Source organism: Podarcis erhardii, assembly GCF_964252035.2.
Source record: "Podarcis erhardii genome assembly, chromosome: 6".
Classification (NCBI taxonomy): domain Eukaryota; kingdom Metazoa; phylum Chordata; class Lepidosauria; order Squamata; family Lacertidae; genus Podarcis; species Podarcis erhardii.
Genome location: NC_138510.1, coordinates 60449117 through 60467380, shown reverse-complemented (window position 1 = coordinate 60467380; position 18264 = coordinate 60449117). Strand labels below are relative to the sequence as shown.

Sequence of the window (18264 nt, the reverse complement as noted above, 5' to 3'; positions counted from 1 at the left end):
TACAGTCCCCTATCAGTCAGAAAGCATTTTGTATTTAGTTATCACACTTCTGAATTGCTTTTCAATCTAGCTCTCAAAGTCCACAATACTTAGATACCTGTATTGCTATTATATAATAGCAAAGTACCAAAGCAGAAAACTGCTCCAAATGTTTATCCCATACACATCTATAAATTTGGAACGCTAGGCTGGGAAGTAGGCTTTTGCTTCCAACCCAATCCATGCACAAAGACTGATATGAAAGGATCAGGGGCAGGTTTCTACCTTCTCCAGTAAAAGACTATCCCCCCCCCCCTGTGGTTCCATATTTTGAGACCTATTTGCCGAAGGGAGTTTCTTTAGCCACCTCCTGCACTCAGGGGTGCTTTCTAGAGAAATCCTTCATACCCTACAGGGAGTTTCTACCTAAGATTCCAGGAAACTGACTTCTCCTTGGCCCATTACGCTACATGACTTCCAGTTTGCTGTGCAGTCCATAGTGTTGCCTTCACATACTGAAAGTGGTCAGGTTTTAGAAAGAAAAGCACCTATTCTTCCAGAAGACAACCCTTGTGTTTCCAAGCGGGACAGTGGTCACAGCTTAATGGTGCAATGAATATTTTCAAAGTCCCTAATGCCCGATCCTTGATAAACTCCACCTGGAAGAATTTGTATGGGCACACCTTGCTTTATTCTAAACAACAGCCCTGCAGTGTAGATTACGCTAGCAAAGAATAGCACATCCAAAGTCATCCAGAAAGCTCCAGTGCTGAGTGGGGATCTGAAACGATGTCCCCCTGACCCAAGTTCAATGCCACATTTCAATATTGGTTCTGGGTTAGGGAGAACCATTGTCATTAGAATTGTAGGCTAGGGGGACTATGGGTTAGTCCCAGTATAAGGAAGTCTTGGCCAACCTTTTGCAAATAACCTTTTGCAAATCTTTTGCAAATAAGACCTTTCTTAAGACCTTTCAGTCTAGGGCAGGCATAGGCAAACTCTGCCCTCCAGCTGTTTTGGGACTACAACTCCCATCATCCCTAGCTAACAGGGCCAGTGGTCAGGGATGATGGGAATTGTCTCAAAACATCTGGAGGGTCGAGTTTGGGGCGGGTGCTTGGTCTAGGGCTCCCACCAGTCCCGGAATGCACTGCTGCACTGGCTGGAGCTGATGGGAGTTGTAGTCCAAAACAACCAGAAAGCACCAGGCTGGCTAAGCTAGCACAAGGCAACTCCTTATTTTGTTTTGTAATTTTCGCTTTAACCAGGAATGTAGGCAGCTGCCATCTGGACATGATGTGAAAGCCAGCACTGAAGCACATGGGCTGTTCTGTTTACACTTGCAGCATATCAGTGGAAATTTCCACATGATGGCTCTGTTCCATCAGCCACTCTAGATGTGATTTTTATCAGAGGCCACCATAACCGGTAACTGGCGTTTACCTTATTTATTTGAAACATTTTTATACCACCCTTTTAAAAACCCCAGAGTGCGTTGTTAACATTTGACAATAAAACCAGTCCATTAAAACCTAAGAAATGCAGTTGAAACAGCAACATCCACAGTAACCAGACAATTCAAAATGGCATTGGTATCAGTGACCAGGATAGGCCTGGGTGAACAGGTATGTTCTCAGGATGCACCAAGAACTCAACAGAGCTGGTACCCGCCTCGTTTCAATTCTCCAGAAATTGTTCCACAAACTAGAAAAGGCCCTGCCCGTGTCCTGAAACCCTGGCCTACCTGGCAGCAAGTCAGTGTGCCGTGTCCAAAGTTGAAAGTCTGAGGGCCGATCCACAAACCTGAAGCCCACAGTCCAAAGGTCAGAAACTGAGGTTCAGGGTCACTCCAAGTTGCCAAGTCTGAAGTCCAGCAGTTAGGATACAGGCCAAACCCAAAGCACATTCCCATAGAGGCCCTGAAGCACCCAACTCCCTCAACATGGACAGCTGAACAGACACAGCACCTCAGCTCTGCTTCCATCTTTGTATTCTACATGCTGATTGCAGCATCTGGGCTTAACGAGGCATATGATCCTCACCTGTTCTGAGCCTGCTCCAGCTGAGGAATCACATAGTGAGCCTGGCCAGCTAGGGAGCTGGGCTGTGGGTTATTGCCTGCCCCAGCCTCCTACCTAGAGAGTCTCTTCTGCTGCTCCCTACGCTTCAGAGTCTGCCTTGTTTGTGGAGACAGGGGCCCTTCTGGCTCTGGTGATGGGTCCTGCTGACCTGGTTCCTGTGCATTGACCTCCAGCCCCTCACCATTCTCCATCACCCAGTGACTACTTCCTACACCAACCTCAGCTTCCCCATTCCCAACATGCCCCAGTGTGTCCCAATCCCAGCGACACCCCTTGCTGGGATTTCCCTCCTCCTCCCAGTTCATGACACCCTGGTTACCACCAGAGGGAATTCTTCAGGATATGGCACCACCAGGATGGCCTTTTCGGTTGTAGCCCCTCGCTTGTGGAATGAAGTAACGTAGAGATTTAACACCCAGAATTGAAACCAACAGAGTGAGAAAGGTTCCTTTAAAGGTATATATTTGACAAAATGGATAAATCTGCTAGATATACCATGTTGCACTTAACCACTACCCCCACCTCGAAAGTTGTGGCAGCAGTGACATTTATTGATTGATTGCTTGCTTGCTTGCTTGCTTGCTTGCATCTTTATCCCACCTTTCCTCCATGGAGCTCAAGGTGGCATGTATAGTTCTCCACCTCTGCATTTTATCCCCACAAAAACCCTGTGAGGTAGGTTAGGCTGAGAGCCAATGGCTGGCCTAAGGTCACCCAGTGAACTTCATGGCTGAGCCATGGTCTCCCAGGTCTTAATCCAACACCCTAACCACTACACCACACTGCCTCTCTGGCATGTCTGGATTCAGCTTATGCCTGATGCCGAACAGTTAAAGTGACATTGCATATCTCCACAATGAGGGCAGGGCTGCCCAGGCAGGATTTTTTGTGCTTCTTCCCATCCTTGTTGTTTTGTTCTGTCACCCATATTTGGTGCTTATTTTTACATTTATTAACTAACCATCATTTCATGAAACAATCAGATGTCTGCAGTGAAAGTCAACAATCAATAGTCAGAAATGATAATGAACAGAAGTCACACATTTAAGTAAAGCATTTTATACATCCCTTTCTGAATGTCTGGAATTGAACTTTTTTCTTTAAGGAGTCATTGCTCTAGCTGATAGCTAGGGACCATTTTGCAAATAAGCACATGGTGACTATGTATTTTGTTGGAACCTGAGTGTTGTCAGCAGATTCAGGAACTGAAATTGGAAGAAAACAGGAGTATGGACACGACAGGCTCTATATCCAGGTAAAAGGTAAAGGGACCCTGACCATTAGGTCCAGGCGTGGCCGACTCTGGGGTTGTGGCGCTCATCTCACTTTACTGGCCGAGGGAGCCGGCGTACTGCTTCTGGGTCATGTGGCCAGCATGATTAAGCCACTTCTGGCAAACCAGAGCAGTGCACGGAAACACCGTTTACCTTCCCCGCCAGAGCGGTACCTATTTATCTACTTGCACTCTGTAGTGCTTTCGAACTGCTAGGTTGGCAGGAGCAGGGACCGAGCAACGGGAGCTCACCCCGTTGCAGGGATTCGAACTGCTGACTTTCTGATCGGCAAGTCCTAGGCTCTGTGGTTTAACTCACAGTGCCACCTGCATCCAGGTAGGAAACTTTAAAAATGAAACCTAATATTACTCAGAGTATTGGAACCAATAACATGTTTAAGTAGGAGCAGAGCAGTTGCTTTGAATCCAGTGCGGCAAGATGCCTGCCTATGGTCCCTGACTGCACAAACATTGCTCCAGTCTTAGGTCTGAACTTTCCTTCAGCCTGAGGAATAAATGGTGCTGGTGTTGCTGTCACTGTTGATCAGCTGTTTGGCTGCCAGAGTGATTTGCTGTTAAACAGCTGCTTACTGCCAAACAACTGCCTTGTGATTAAAGCAGCAATATTCTCCCATCACCCACACTGCAAGATAAATTCCAAGCAAGTTTTGGCAAAAACTCATGCAGAGACCACCTGAATAATGCTAAGAATATAATCTCTTCACATTAAAACAGTAATGATAATTATTTGTCATTACTTGTATCATCATCATCATCATCATCATCATTTATCTAGAGACAGATGTCCCACCCTCATCAGAAGTGATCTCAGAGCAGATCACCACAATCTAAAACACAACAAATAATTTAAAATGGAAAATAAAATATATTATCAGACCTTTCTACCTTTTCATTAATAGAGTGTTCCAAGTGGTCTACATAAATTATTGTAGTAAAACTAATGAAAACTCAGTAATAACAAATTGAGGGGAGGTCCTGTAGTTAGTGGCAGTAAATATGCTTTGAAGGCAAGGAGATTGAATGATCCATATACGGCATTTTCAGTTTAAAAGCAATCGGCAAAGCTAGGAGCGGAAAAATCCGTCCCTCAGACCTTGGATCAAAGTGGGTAGAATTCAGTATGTGTTCATTTATGTGATCATTACTATTCTCACACTAGAGATGAGATTCTCAAGCAAAGAGTGCCTTTGTCTCAGGCAGGGGTAATGAAACTGTGGTCCTCCAGATGTTACTGGAATCCAGTTCCCCTCATCCGATGCTGGCTGGGGTTGATGGGAGTTGGATTCCAACAACATCTGGACAGCCACAGGTTCCCTATCTCTGGCCTAAACCTATGCCCACTGTGTGGATGAAAGAGGTGAGATTTGCACCAGTCCTTTGGTGCAGCTGTATTAAGGTAAGTACTTACCTAACTAACCAGGTTGTTATGTGGATGCTGCTTTGAGCTCCTGGGTGGAAAGGCAGAATCCTGATCCTAGCACACATACACATGTATGTAGTTTAAGCCCAAGGCTGCAATCCTAACCATACTTACCTGAGAACAAGCTCCACTGAACATAGTGGGATTTATTTATAAGAAAGTGTGCCTAGGAATGAACAACATTTCTCACTTGAAAACCCACAGTACCCTGCGCTGAATTGTGGCCTTTGCTTTCTGAGAAATTAACCAAATATACAAAATAAACCAAATGTACAACAACAAAACAGTGCATTGTAATGTATTACATGCACACTGTTGGTACCTGGAGCCTGAAATAGGAAGCTGGGTCCCTATCACTTCAGGTCAATCTGATCAAGGAATGAGTGTCTGGGAAGATATCAGCACAGAGTCCTCTGCACTGTCAAGAAGGGGGTAGGGAAGAGAGCCCCAAGGCAGAATGTGCCCTTGCCTGTTTCCTTTTTGTTTTGAGAATTGCCTTCAGAAGCCTATAAAAAGTTCAGATATTTCTAAATGCGGTGTGGTTGGGCGTGTGTGTGTGGAGGGTGTTTTTCGTTTTGTTTTGTTTGCTGCCATACATGTTTTTCACCCATAATTGTTTTAATACAAACTACTAAAGGTTTTAAGACATCCAAACTAGGAAAGGTTTTTTACACCAGAAACAGAATTAATCAAAGTGATGGAAAGTTTTATTAACAGAGCACTATTGTATGGAATAAGAGAGTTCCCAAATCAAGAAGTTATATATTTATTAATTGGGGCGGGGATATATTACTGATGCCACAATTCTAAACTTTTTCACGACGAGTTCACACAGAGGGCTGGATTCAACTAAATACTTGTGCTAGTGGGAATCGGCACAATGAGGCTTCAAGGTATGCAGACCCTCCAAGTGTCCCTGTTTTCCAGGGACAGTCCCTGATTTACAGAAGCCATCCCGGTTTCTGATTTCATTCTGGAATGTCTCGCTTTTCCTTAGCTTAGGATATCCCTTTTTTAAAGGAGAAATGTTGGAGGGTATGGAGTTATCCACCTCCCGAGTCGTCTGAAGACAGCCCTGTACAGGGAAGTTGTTTAATGTTTTATTATGTTTGTTATATATGTTGGAAGCCACCCAGAGTGACTGGGACAACCCAGTCAAATGGGCAGGGTATAAATAGTAAAATTATTATTATGGAACGGGACATCCCTATTTTCATCAGAAAAATATTGGAGGGTATGGGTAGGTGGTAGTGCACATACCTTGCATATAGACACTCAGGTTTGCTCCTGGGCACTTCTGGTTGGCTTAAACCCCTTGAAAGAAGCTAATAAAAACCCAGCTAAAATAGTTTTTAAAAACAGTACAGAAACAACTGAAAATGGGTTTCAAAACAAGACAACATGAAGTCAGAGACCTTTTCATTAAGCTAGGAAAGCTTGGTTTGTCTCTTTAGAAGACAGCCTTATGTATATTCATAAACCCAACCAAGGTCCTAGGTTAATGTACCCTGCCACTCAATAGGCCTAAGGATATCTTTTGCAGTTGCTTTTAGTACTCCTCAAGCCCCATAGACTCATTCTCCTATAGTCTCCAAGCTGTATGCGTAATCTTTTCTGCCTTTGGGAAACACTCATTACCTTTCTCTGTCCTCACCAGAAGAATTTGACGAGCTCCAAGTTCACAACACCTTAAAGGGTGGCATTGTTTTCGAAGACAGCTCAGCCACTGCAACGAGGCCTCACTTAGGTTGCGGTTGACTTGAGGCACACCTTCATTTCAAAGTTACCTGTAAAAAAAAAAATAACCGCACACACAAACAAAGCCTGCTACCTATAAAAATAGCCCTGGTGTTTGGCATGAATGCCTGTTAAATATCTTTTCAAAGTATGCCTAGCACACCCTTAATTGCTTTCAAGAGCTCTCTGGCACTTTTTGTCTAGGGCCAATTCGTTCCTACGTGCAGAAATGCAGAGTTCTCAGAATCAAGCCACGCCCTTGGCTCATGCAAGGAACCTCTGCTCTACCCATTGCGAAACTGAAATGTACATGGTATGTTTTTATTATGTGAATTTTTAAATGGCTGAATACCAAAGGTACATCTTCCCCCTACTCTTTAAAGAAGGAATGGGATAAAGGCAGGGGGCTCCTCCAGATGACATGTTTATTGAGCATCCTTCCTAACTGGTTTGCACAACACTTACCATATGTGTAGCTAAGCTTGTATCCTCTCTTTATTGAGCTTTCATTCTGATTTGCTTGCAGGGCAGTTATACAACAACAAACATTTGTCCTGCATTCACTTGTGGGGCATTCATACATCTTCCTGTTAGCCATTTCTTCATGCCACACTTTTTGATGCATTTCCCCAGTGCCCTTCAAACTGCAAAAAGTCTTATTCTTCTTCAACATGGATTTGTTGCATGAGGTTGACAGAGCCCTTTATAATAATAATAATTTAATAATAATAATTTATTATTTATACCCTGCCCATCTGGCTGGGTTTCCCCAGCCACTCTGGGCGGCTTCCAACAAAACATTAAAATACAAGAATTCATCAGCTATTAAAAGCTTCCCTAAACAGGGCTGCCTTCAGAAGTCTTCTAAAAAATAATAATAATTTAATCGGCTTTAACTGCTCCAGGTGTGCACTTGGATCCCTACCACAAAATAGTCTGGAGCCACCCATAACACATACCCATGAACAGGAGGAGATGGGGAGCAGGGTGACTCTGGTTTTACCCTTCCACCTTTGCTCTTGTAAAAACATGCACACAGCTTGCAGATTGACTCCTGGTTCCCTCTTGACCCTCCTGCTTCGGTCAAGCTGTCCACTTTTCTTCCTGGTATGTTTACTCAACTGTACGTCTGGTATTTTTTTTTAGAGCAAATGCTTCAGGGTTTCCTCCCATCACCACAGAACTACTACAGTGCCTTCCCTTTTTTTAACCTCTACACAATAGCATTCTGAAGCTTATATAAAGCAACAGGAAGGTTCTAACCAGGGACTTATTGGAACACCCTTCCAGCCACAACCACCACATGCTGAGGGCAGCTGTGTGCAGGCCAATGCCACATGGAGAAGTCGGTGTGGGTCAGCATTTTTGCAGGCTGCTATGAATGGTTCTCATCTTGAGAGCAAGTCCTAACTGCTCTAGGCTAAGAGTCCAAGATGCCTAGGAGACATGTCTGTGCTCCTGGGAGAGTAAGAGAAGATAACAAGCCAACTGATTTCAATGCATTTTCTCTGGAGGATGTTGATTCTGTGTTCTGTCTTTAACTATCTGAAGAAGTGTGCATGCACACGAAAGCTCATACCAAGAACTGACTTAGTTGGTCTTTAAGGTGCTACTGGAAGGAATTTTTTTTGTTTTGAAATAACAGGTCTGACATCCTTTTGGTGGGGGTGGGGGTGGAGAAAAGCAACCGGATCCAGTTTGTCCTTTTGATTGATTTCCCAGCATTAGCACTGAACTCACTGACAACTGGGAGCCAAAACAGTCAGCTTAGCTCAACCCAACATGCTGATAACTAAGTTATGCTGCAGCTATCTGCCAAAGCAGAGGTTTCCTCCAAAATGATTTCTCTTTTTTTGATGTGTATGCACGTGCGTGAGAGAGAGAGAATCTCTTTACCCAGACAGAAAAGTATGATAAGAGGTAGCTCTATGTACAAAGCAGTTGTGCTCAAATTCCAATGTTAAAAGTACTGCCGTATCGCTCTCACTTCTGACCTGTTCTGAGATATGGCCTTAAGATCTTGTCATTACATTCTCCAAAGCAAAATAAGTTTAATTTCCTATTAAGAATGGATACCAAGGAGTCACTGGAAAACAGGGCTGTTGATGTTATTTCAAGTTGCTGCTTAGGGCCACCAACAGGTGAGCAAGTGGCTTCAGGCATTTGAAATGGATGCAATGCCGCCTCCTTTCATGTAGCAATTCTTGAGGATTTTGCAGTAAACTGCTAAAACCACTGAGAATTATACTAGGGAAAGGGTTTGCTTAGAGAGATTGCCAAACTTATTTGGCCTACTGCCCCTTTTTGGGGGGGGGGAATACTCAGCACCCCCTGGAAATCTACCTTCTTTAAGCAAACAAACAGAAAGATGCAGACAAATTTGAGTTGTTTAATTGTCTTCTCTTCTTTCTTTATGCTTCCTCCCCCCTTATTTTTATTCAATGCCCCCCCAATTGCAGTGGAGGTTACTACTGCCCCCCTGGATCATTCCAGTGTCCCCCCAGGGGGTGGTATCACCCACTTTGAGAAAAACTGCTTAAGAGGAAGGGTGAGAGGTAAGGAGCTGGCCACTCAGGAATCACTTCCCATCAGTTGCAAAAGCAGGAAAATCAAAGGTTTTGTCAATTGTGACGGAAAATCAAAATATCCCCCCCCCCATCTCTCTCTCTCTCTCTCTCTCTCTCTCTCTCTCTCTCTCACACACACACACACACACCAATTATCTGCAATTAACTTTAATTAACAATTAACAATTAACTTTAACAGTGTCTCAAATATGCCACCAAAGGATATCTCATAGCAAGGTGGCTCCTAAGTTGCTCTTCACTCAGAAACACAGCTGCATCAAGGAGGGCTGCCCTTTGCACCCTCCCCCAAATTGTGCAGATGTTTTCCTGTCATGTCCAAGTATCCCTCCCAAGCAATGTTTTCCAATGTGTTGAAATCAGCCCTCTCAAGTTATGCTTCTCCTCCAAAGCAGAAGCTCTGACCTGAAATAGTAACATCTAAAAATATTCACTTGCCCTGGTCGGTTCCTCCACATTTTTCAACGAGCCCAACGGACAGGATTTTGTGCTTTACTTATTAGCAAGGGCTTTTTGTTAAATAATAAGCTGATTAATAAAGCATCAAACCATCGCCAAGCAGGAACCTTCTTTAGTGAGGGGCAGCTCTTGTTTGAGCTTTTATAACGGGGGTGTGAGAAATAGTCCCCAGGCAAGCAGAAGATTCACACAGTTCAACGTAGTGTCTCAACCCCTAGGCTGGTCAAGGAACGACAGTAGGGTGAAGAGTGCTGCAGTATGGGAGAATGGGAGCCGGTTGTTCACCTGACGCACACCTCATCCTGTGTGTTCTCACAGGCACCTTGAGATATACCCCAGTTTGATAACTGAAGGTTGGTTTACACATATACATGCAACGTTTGATGGATTCATTCAACATTTGAATATGCGAGTGGCAGTCCTGTACACAAACTGATCCCATTGAAAACTGGTGAAACAAACATTCTACCTGTGGTGTTAAAACTGGGGGTGAGCATAATAATAAATTGGTACTGTAGTCATTGATCAATGATTGCGATAGCACAAGCCTTCCCTGAGAAAGAAGAGGCCTTGAGTTATGGGTGTAGCCAGGATTTTTGTTAGGGAGGGCAGGACTGGGGGGGGGCAGAACCTACGTGATTGGTCAGTTAATTATTTCTATTGTTTTACTTGATGGCTACACCTGTGCCTTGAGCTGTTGCTGGTAGCCATGAATAGGGTGGGGGAACCTTAGCTCAGTGCATAGGAGCCAACTCATAGGGGCTGAGGTCCCTTCGCCCCCCTCCAATAAAATATTTGAGAGGACTGAGCCCCCCCCAATAGATGGGCATTGCCATTCAAATAGCTTGTGTGTGCGTGCTGCGTCTTGTGATCAGTTATGTGACATGGGGCTTACCTGGGCCTCCTCAATATTTTATTTAAGTTGGCACCCCTGGTTCAGTGACAAGAGCGCATGCTTTGCATTCTGAAGATACTAGGAGAACTGCTGGCGGCCCAAATGCACCAATGTAGTTTCCTCTAACTGTTGTGGACCCCCATCAGTCTCAACATGTATTAGTCATTGGTGAGGGATAATGGGAGTGAAGAGTCCCACATTATCTGGAAAGCACCGTAAAGGCCTGTAGTGAGCAACACTAAGCTGGATGGACAAATAGTCTGCCTCGATATAAGGCAGTGCACTGTATCTTAGGAGTGTATTGGGGTCTCGGGGTCTCTTCTTGAGTATCCAAGACATACCAGAAATCAGTAGATTTCAATGCGAAGGAAGATGCCTTTAAGGCCACAGCAAGAAACAAATTGACATTCCGGCAACGCAGCCATCTTTCGGTCCCTGCATGCTGCACATAGTGCAATAGTGAAGGAATGGACACGGGAGAGCAGCAACTGTTAAAGGTGATGACCTTCAGATGAGATATTGAACTGACCTCGGTTCTGGTGGCTGTCCAGGTAGAGATTAAGAATTCCACAGAGCACTGTTTGCAGAACACCATCTTCTGCTTCAAATCTTCTGCTAATGCAGGTTTGGGTTTCAAAAGCCGAACTAGCAGTCCCAAAGGAAGAAGCGCCCCGGTTCACTCGATGGAATGCTACAAGAGGAAAACAAGCCGAAACCTGTTATTGTTGTTTTAAATGGTTAAATATTAGCCCAGGTCACTAAGCTGAATGCAACCACCTGCACTTGATGATGGAGGCTGAGATAAGTAAGCCTCAACAATACAAATGCAACTGGTGGAGAGGCCAGTTTGGGCAGGCTGAATTGGAGGAAGTCCCAACTGCACCCAGAAATGCCACATGCGCAAATGCACCAAAGATGCTGACATTCAGGAGCACCTGAAGAACTGGGGGTGGGGGACCTCAAGCCTGGGTGGCTAAATGTGGCCCTGCACACCTCTCTATCTGGCCCTGAGGACTCTCCCCAGCCACATCCTTTACTGGCCCTGCTACACACCATTCATCAGTGCTTTTGCCTGGCTGGAATATGTCCTTCAACTCTGACAATCCCTCTTGCTGCCCTGGATAAGAATAATAGAATCATAGAATTGTAGACTTGGAAGGGACCACGAGGATCATCCAACCCCCTGCAATGCAGGAATCTTTTGCCCAATGTGGGGCTTGAACCCACAATCCTGAGATTGAGAGTCTCATGCTCTACCAACTGAGCTATCACAGAGGATAGCGTGGAGTGTGAGAATGCTTGCAGAAACAAATTTAATCATTGCTCCACCTTCTTTTTCCTCTGGCCATGCCCACCAGCTGCATGTGGTCCCCAGAAGCATGTGGAGAAGGGAAATATATATTTTTTATTTTTATAATATTTCATTTCATTTCTATACCACTTTACATTTTTAAGGAAATAATAATATCACAACAAACTAAAACAAATAATAATAATAATAATAATAATAATAATAATAATAATAATATTTATATCCCGCCCTCCCCAGCCAAACTGGGCTCAGGGAGGCTAACATCAAAGTATTTAATACATTAAAACATAAAATCCAAAGTATTTAATACATTAAAACATAAAATCCAAAGTATATAATACATTAAAACATAAAATCCAAAGTATATAATACATTAAAACATAAAATCCAAATGAAACAATCCAGAATAAAACATTACTGAAGAAAGTCAAACATAAAGTATACATTCAAAGCAACAAAATTAGCAGGAAACTAAAACGTTTTCTTAAAGATTTCCAAATACAAAAATGACAAAGGAGAATTACAGCCACAGAATGCGCATTTAACACAACAAAGATACCAAAAATGAAAAGAAAAAATCCTTAAACATTTCAAAATAAAACATGACTAAAGGAAGTCAAATATAAAACACAAATAATTAACAAGAGAATAAAATATTATCTCAAGCATATCTGCTGTTGTTGCAGCAGCCAATCCTGCTCATGGGGGTTCATGGCTGTGGAAGCTCAGGCTCACTTGGGTCTGCATGAAGCGAAAGCCAAGGTGGCCAGCGGCCCCCAGGCTGCAGAAGGCTTCCCACCTCTGAATTGGGCCAAGCTACACTTTTGTCAGTGATTTTTTTTTATGAATGACATCAGGTGCCTGGATCACCTCCAAATATTTTAACCAGAAGAAGCTGATCTGCCATGCTTTTTTAACCTTGCAAGTTTCAACCTGGCAATAATCCTTCGTAACAAGAGGTGAAAACTGGAGCAGGGGCACTGAGGCTGGGAATGATAAAGAGAATCTGAAACTGATGAAAAGTTAAAAGCTATCTACATCCCTATCCAGACATTCTCCTTTCTTTCTGAAGAGAAATTAAAATTGCATCTTTTTTAAAAAAAATTGCCACCGAATTGACATTGCACGCTGGATTAAAATGCTGAGCCGACCTTTAATTTCCTCCTCTTTACATGCAAGTTCATGACTGGCAGGTTGTGTCGCCCTGTTCTTATCAAGTTAAAGGCCACCATGGCAAAAAGCCATAAAGCGCTTTCATAGTCTTTTGACACGGTGCTGGGGATTTTTCTTGTCTGAATAGCAAGGCCTTATTCTCCCCGTTTCCTCTGTTCCCCATTATATAGCCCAGCAGCCATTCAAATCAAATAATGGTGTGTTGTGTTTTGTTTGTTGGCTCTGAACACACCAGCAGCAGTGAAGATGTGTGGGGCGCACTCACAATCCTTGGAAACGGTCAATGAAATACAAACTCTTGGGGAGGGGTGCGGTGCGGGTGGAAGCACACAAAAGGCGGGTGTCAAAAGGGTCACTTTACTGAGCCACAGGGCTTTTGATTCCGGCCACCAGTACGAAAGGACGACTTGCTGTGAGACATCAAAAGGAAACAACCTCTCCCAAACGCTTTCTGTCACGGCTTGTACAAACAGCAATGTCACAGAAATGTTAGATGCTTGAGAGCCATGTGCCACACTACCAGAGCCAAATCACAAGGCACCTCCAGCCATTACACGTAGTCGCAACCCAAGCCTGCAATCCTAAACTCCCATTATTGGGGAATAAACCCCGCCAAACTTGGTAGGGCTTCTAAGAAAGCATGTATAGGCTTGCACAGTTGGTTTTACCAACAGTGCTTCAGCATGCGGATAGAAGATCAGAGCCCTCTCGCACAATCCCCACTCTTTGTGGCTGTATCTAGAAAATGCTCAGTGTGCACCTGGGATGTTTAGCACACCAGCACAAAGACTATTTTGTTGGTGGTGGCAGCAGCGGCATGCTGAAAGGTTAAACCGATCTGCATGGAACTCTGTGCATGCAACAGTCTTAGCATGTGGCTATATCACAAGCATGTCACTTCACATGCACCTCTTGTGAGTGATCGTAGAATCATAGAATTGCAGAGTTGGAAGGGATCCACAGAATCATCTAGTCCAACTCCCTGCAATGCAGGACTATGCAACTGTCCCATAGAGGGATAGAACCTGCAACCTTGGCATTATCAGCACCACACTCTAACTAACTGAGCTATCTGGACTCTTTTGTGAATGGCCAGAAACTTGAAAAATCTCCATGTCTAGGTTTTTATTGTTTATTAATGAAATTTAGAATTATTATCCCAGTCTTGTCTTCACGCATGATGCACCAAAACGCCTTAATTAACAAAGATGACACTTAGTCTAAAAATAATATAAAATCCAGAATGTACCTCAATTGTAATGAGTTGGATGTGGAGAGGATTGCCTTATGTTTTGAATACTGAGGACTATCGCTTTATTTTTTATTTAATGCCCTCCTTGCAAATATATCCTAGGCAATTCACAGTAATATTTTTTTAACATCATACAATTACATAATTAAAATGCTGTTGATGCCCTCCCCAATCAATTAAAGGCACTTCCCAAATTCACTATGCCTTCAAAACCAACTTTGGTGACTCAATTACAGCATTTAACGTATAAGCTTCCTTTCCCATCAGAACTCTTAAAAAAGCATTTCACTTTAAAAGTCAACTAGCTGTGATGTTTACATTGTACCTCCATTCTCGGAGGCAGGATACCTCTGAATGCCAGGTGCTGGGAAGTGAGAAGAGTGATGTTGCATTCTGGTCCTTCTTACAGGCTTCTCATAGACATCTGATTGGCCGCTGTAAAAACAGGATGCTGGACCAGATGGGCCATAGAGACCTGATCCAGCAGGCTCTTCTTACATTCTTAACCAGATGCTTAAAAGACAACAGCACATGCACCAGACAAACTTCCCAGGGGGCGGGGGGATTATATAAATAGAGCAGCACAACTCCCCACCCCCCCTGCAAAGCCGCCTTCTCTCTTACTTGTTTTCTGAGGGTGGTTGCCTTCCAAGAAGGACCTCTGTCTAGCTTCACTCCCATGCAGGTTGACATGTTGATTTATACACAGGGATAAAAATGACTTCTAAACTCAAGGTCTTCTATAGGCTGTGACCCACTGACATGTTCGAACTTTTGGAAAGTTCTGCTCTGCATGCAAAGTGAATGGGGCACTTTCGGCCGGTGGGGAGGCAACCCGAGGCAGTCAGCCAGTCCTGCAGCAACCTCATGAGATCCAGTGGGAAATTGTAGTATCCCATGGGGGTAGTAGAGGGTCAAGTGCAGGGGTCCCCAAACTAAGGTCCGTGGGCCGGATAAGGCCCGAGGGACTCATTTATCCGGCCTGCAGCAACCCGCGCCGCCCGGTGCTACCGCCTGCTCTTACTGGTGCTGCATGGCTGCCCACTTCTGGGTCGGAGGAGCACTGGAAATAGCTTGTGTGCATGCACTTGCGTTATTTACGGTGCAAATCCAGGTTGGAGGAGGCCCATGCACATGCACACAAGCTATTTCCGGTGCTCCTCTGACCTGGAAGTGCACCAGAAATAGCGTGTGCGCATGCGTATTGGCACGTGCTCCCCTGCCCTCCGCGCGAGTGGCACTGGAGACACTGGCCCAAATCGTGATAAGTTTGCTGACCCCTGGTCAAGTGCTTAAAAGCCTCAGCCACAAAGAGGTTGAGGCCATTTTGCCCTGCGTGCTTTCCCACATGCTTAGTGAGGCCTTGTTAGGGCCTGTCTGTGCTCTTTGGGTCACTGGTTATCAGGTCCAGAAATGATTCCCCCCCCCCCCAAACCTTAGTTGGCTCTGGGTTTCCCACCTCTTTCCCTCAGTGAGCACTTTGACAGGCTAGGCGTTCTCAATCTTCTGCCACTACTTTGTGCACAAACAGCATTGGGCAGGATCAGACTAGTAAGGATGTCCCCATAAAGGGCCTGGAGGGGATGATAGGTTCAAGGCATGGTCCTAGCTCGGATGGGGCCCCACCTGGCTGGGAATGGACCTCTCCCCCAGATACCCAGTGGGATCCTGGGTACTTGGCTTGCCCCACAGCATTGTCTGACACTGTGGTCAACCCCCAGGGGTGGTTGGGTGCTTCCCAACCATCACACAAAATGCCGCTTCAATAGCAAGAGCTGGCTGGAATGAAGAACTTGCCTTTGCCCTTGTGCCATGCCAACCCCACTGACCTGCCATATAATCAATAAAGCTGCACTTGTTTTCACCCAACACTCCTGAGCAGTGTGTGCCCTTCCTACAAAAACCACAAGCCACAAACCTGAGATTCCCTGGTTGGTTAAGCAACTTCAAGACCCTTGCTCTCCATTCTTACTGTTCTTTATCCTTCTACCAGACAGCCATTCAAGTGGAGAATGCCTCCAAACAGAGGACAGCGCTCTGGAAAGTAGGACACGTGGCCGTGCTGGCTATATCTCACGTAAAAATGGGATTCTGGTTTCCGATCTACTTAATTTAGTTTTCACAGCATCAAATAAGTAGGACAACTGCCTAAGTGGCTCATTTCTGCCAGTTTTCTCCTTCGCCTTCTTTATACAACTGTTCATGTTTGGATCGGAAGCACAGGAAGTGTGTACAGAAAGGCCTCTTCCTCCCCGATTTATGAAAGCTTTTCTTGGATAGAATGCCAGGCTGCGCTTGAAAAAAATCACATTGGCATCAATAATATAAGCAGCATCATAGGCATATACTTCTTACCAAGCATAAGCGTAGCCAAGAGGGGGCAGAGGGGACAGCTGCCCTTCCCCTCCCCAGATCAAGTAAAACAATAGAAATACTTAACTAACTGACCAATCCTGCTCCCCTCTAACAAAAGTCCTGGCTATGCCCATGTTACAAAGCCACATACAAAAACACACACAAAAAGCAAACCTCAAGTTAGTCGGCCAAAGGAATGGGGTGCAATGGGTTAGTAAACATCTTCTGCTGGAGGCCATACTCTTTTCTTCCCTTTTCTGCATTATGCTAACACCGCTTCTTTCTTTCTCTCCACCCAGCAGGCTGCCAAGGAAGGGACAAATCATTTGAAATTAAGCTAAGGGCTATATGAAATCCTAGGGAAACTGCTTGTCCGTCCCTGATGTTATGTAAGGGACTCCTTCACTTTCCCGCTGCAAGCCTACCTCCCCCCAAAAAAGAAATATGGCACTGAACAAAAGCTTCCTATTAGCTCCAACAATTTCCTCCTCAAGCCTAATTCTCAGCAAAGGAAGGGAAGGAGGTGAACAGTATAAGCTAGATAGGGAGGCTCCACAGTTCCGTGTCTAGTTGCATCAATATTCTGATTCGGTATACATGCTTGGCTGGTTGTGATGATGGTCCCAAGAGACTGCCACCACCCAGTTTGCCCCTATCACATAGATTAGGAGAAAGTCCTTTCCTTTCTAGTTGAGACTTTCACAACACATAAGTGACGGAGAATCTGAAAGACACCTGTGGCTGTTGGGTGCTTTGCTGAAGTTCAAGTACCTTCTGCAATGTCTGGAAGTTTGTTTACTTATCAGATTTCTTACCTGTCCTTCACTGCATTTTCCACATCCAGCCCACTGCGGCCTCCAAGCTGGTCTGGCACCTGATGTGCCTCTCCTGATTCAGATGAGAGATGGGGGTGGGGGGAGATGGTGACACTTCATTCCAAATTCCCTGCTGACAGCACCCAGCAGTTCCAGATACAGTGGTACCTCAGGTTACATACGCTTCAGGTTACAGACGCTTCAGGTTACAGACTCCACTAACCCGGAAATAGTACCTTGGGTTAAGAACTTTGCTTCAGGATGAGAACAGAAATCGTGCTCCGGCGGCGCGGTGGCAGCAGGAGGCCCCATTAGCTAAAGTGGTGCTTCAGGTTAAGAACAGTTTCAGGTTAAGAACAGACCTCCGGAATGAATTAAGTACTTAAACTGAGGTACCACTGTAAATGTTAAATAGCATGGAAAAGATGAAACCGCGTAGGATGCCGCTGGACAATTCCCATGGTTCTTACAATCAACCAACCCCCCAGCCGCCCAAGTCCACTCTGCACTCCATCTTGTGCTCATTATATCTCTACAGTTTGTGCCTCACTTTTGGTGTTGCTTTGCTGGCAATCCAGTTCCTATCCTCGTCAGTGGGAGGAGGTTTGTAGCTCAGCGCATATGCTTTCCACACAAATGTTACCATTGTTTATAGGGAGAGCTAGGGAAGAATCCCATATGAAACTCTAGAGAGAAACTCCATCAATGTAGAGACAATGCTGAATGTTGGCTGAACCACTCATTTGACTTGGTGTAAGCTGGGCCAGCCCTGCTATTAGGCAGAGTAAAGCAGCCTCCTTAGATGGCAGATGTGGATGGATGGAGAACAGATACTGTGTGGATTAAGCAGCTTGCCCTGTGCCTCTTAAGCTTGCCTGCTGGCCTCAGGTGTGGTGAGGTTCTGTCC

The 18264-nt window shown here is 44.8% G+C and overlaps 1 protein-coding gene across 14 annotated transcripts in view; it reads right to left on the bottom strand.

The window, feature by feature from the left end:
- LOC309344650 (uncharacterized protein) overlaps window positions 1-17757 on the bottom strand; it is a 116220-nt gene extending 98463 nt beyond the window's left edge. For 7 of the 14 annotated variants that reach the window (XR_014157795.1, XR_014157796.1, XR_014157797.1 and 4 more), the window contains exons 1-2: window positions 17358-17757; window positions 10980-11141 (exon numbers count right to left, since the gene is read on the bottom strand). Coding sequence is in view for 1 of the 14 variants with exons in the window: in XM_081867281.1 (XP_081723407.1) it covers window positions 10980-11141; window positions 14513-14579 (229 nt within the window). In the remaining 13 variants the exon portion in view is untranslated. Of the gene's footprint in view, window positions 1-6412; window positions 6562-10979; window positions 11142-12497; window positions 13516-14512; window positions 14751-17357 lie in introns of those variants that run through there. The other 7 variants (XR_014157806.1, XR_014157801.1, XR_014157803.1 and 4 more) reach the window with 7 other exon arrangements.
- Window positions 17758-18264: the final 507 nt, after the last annotated feature.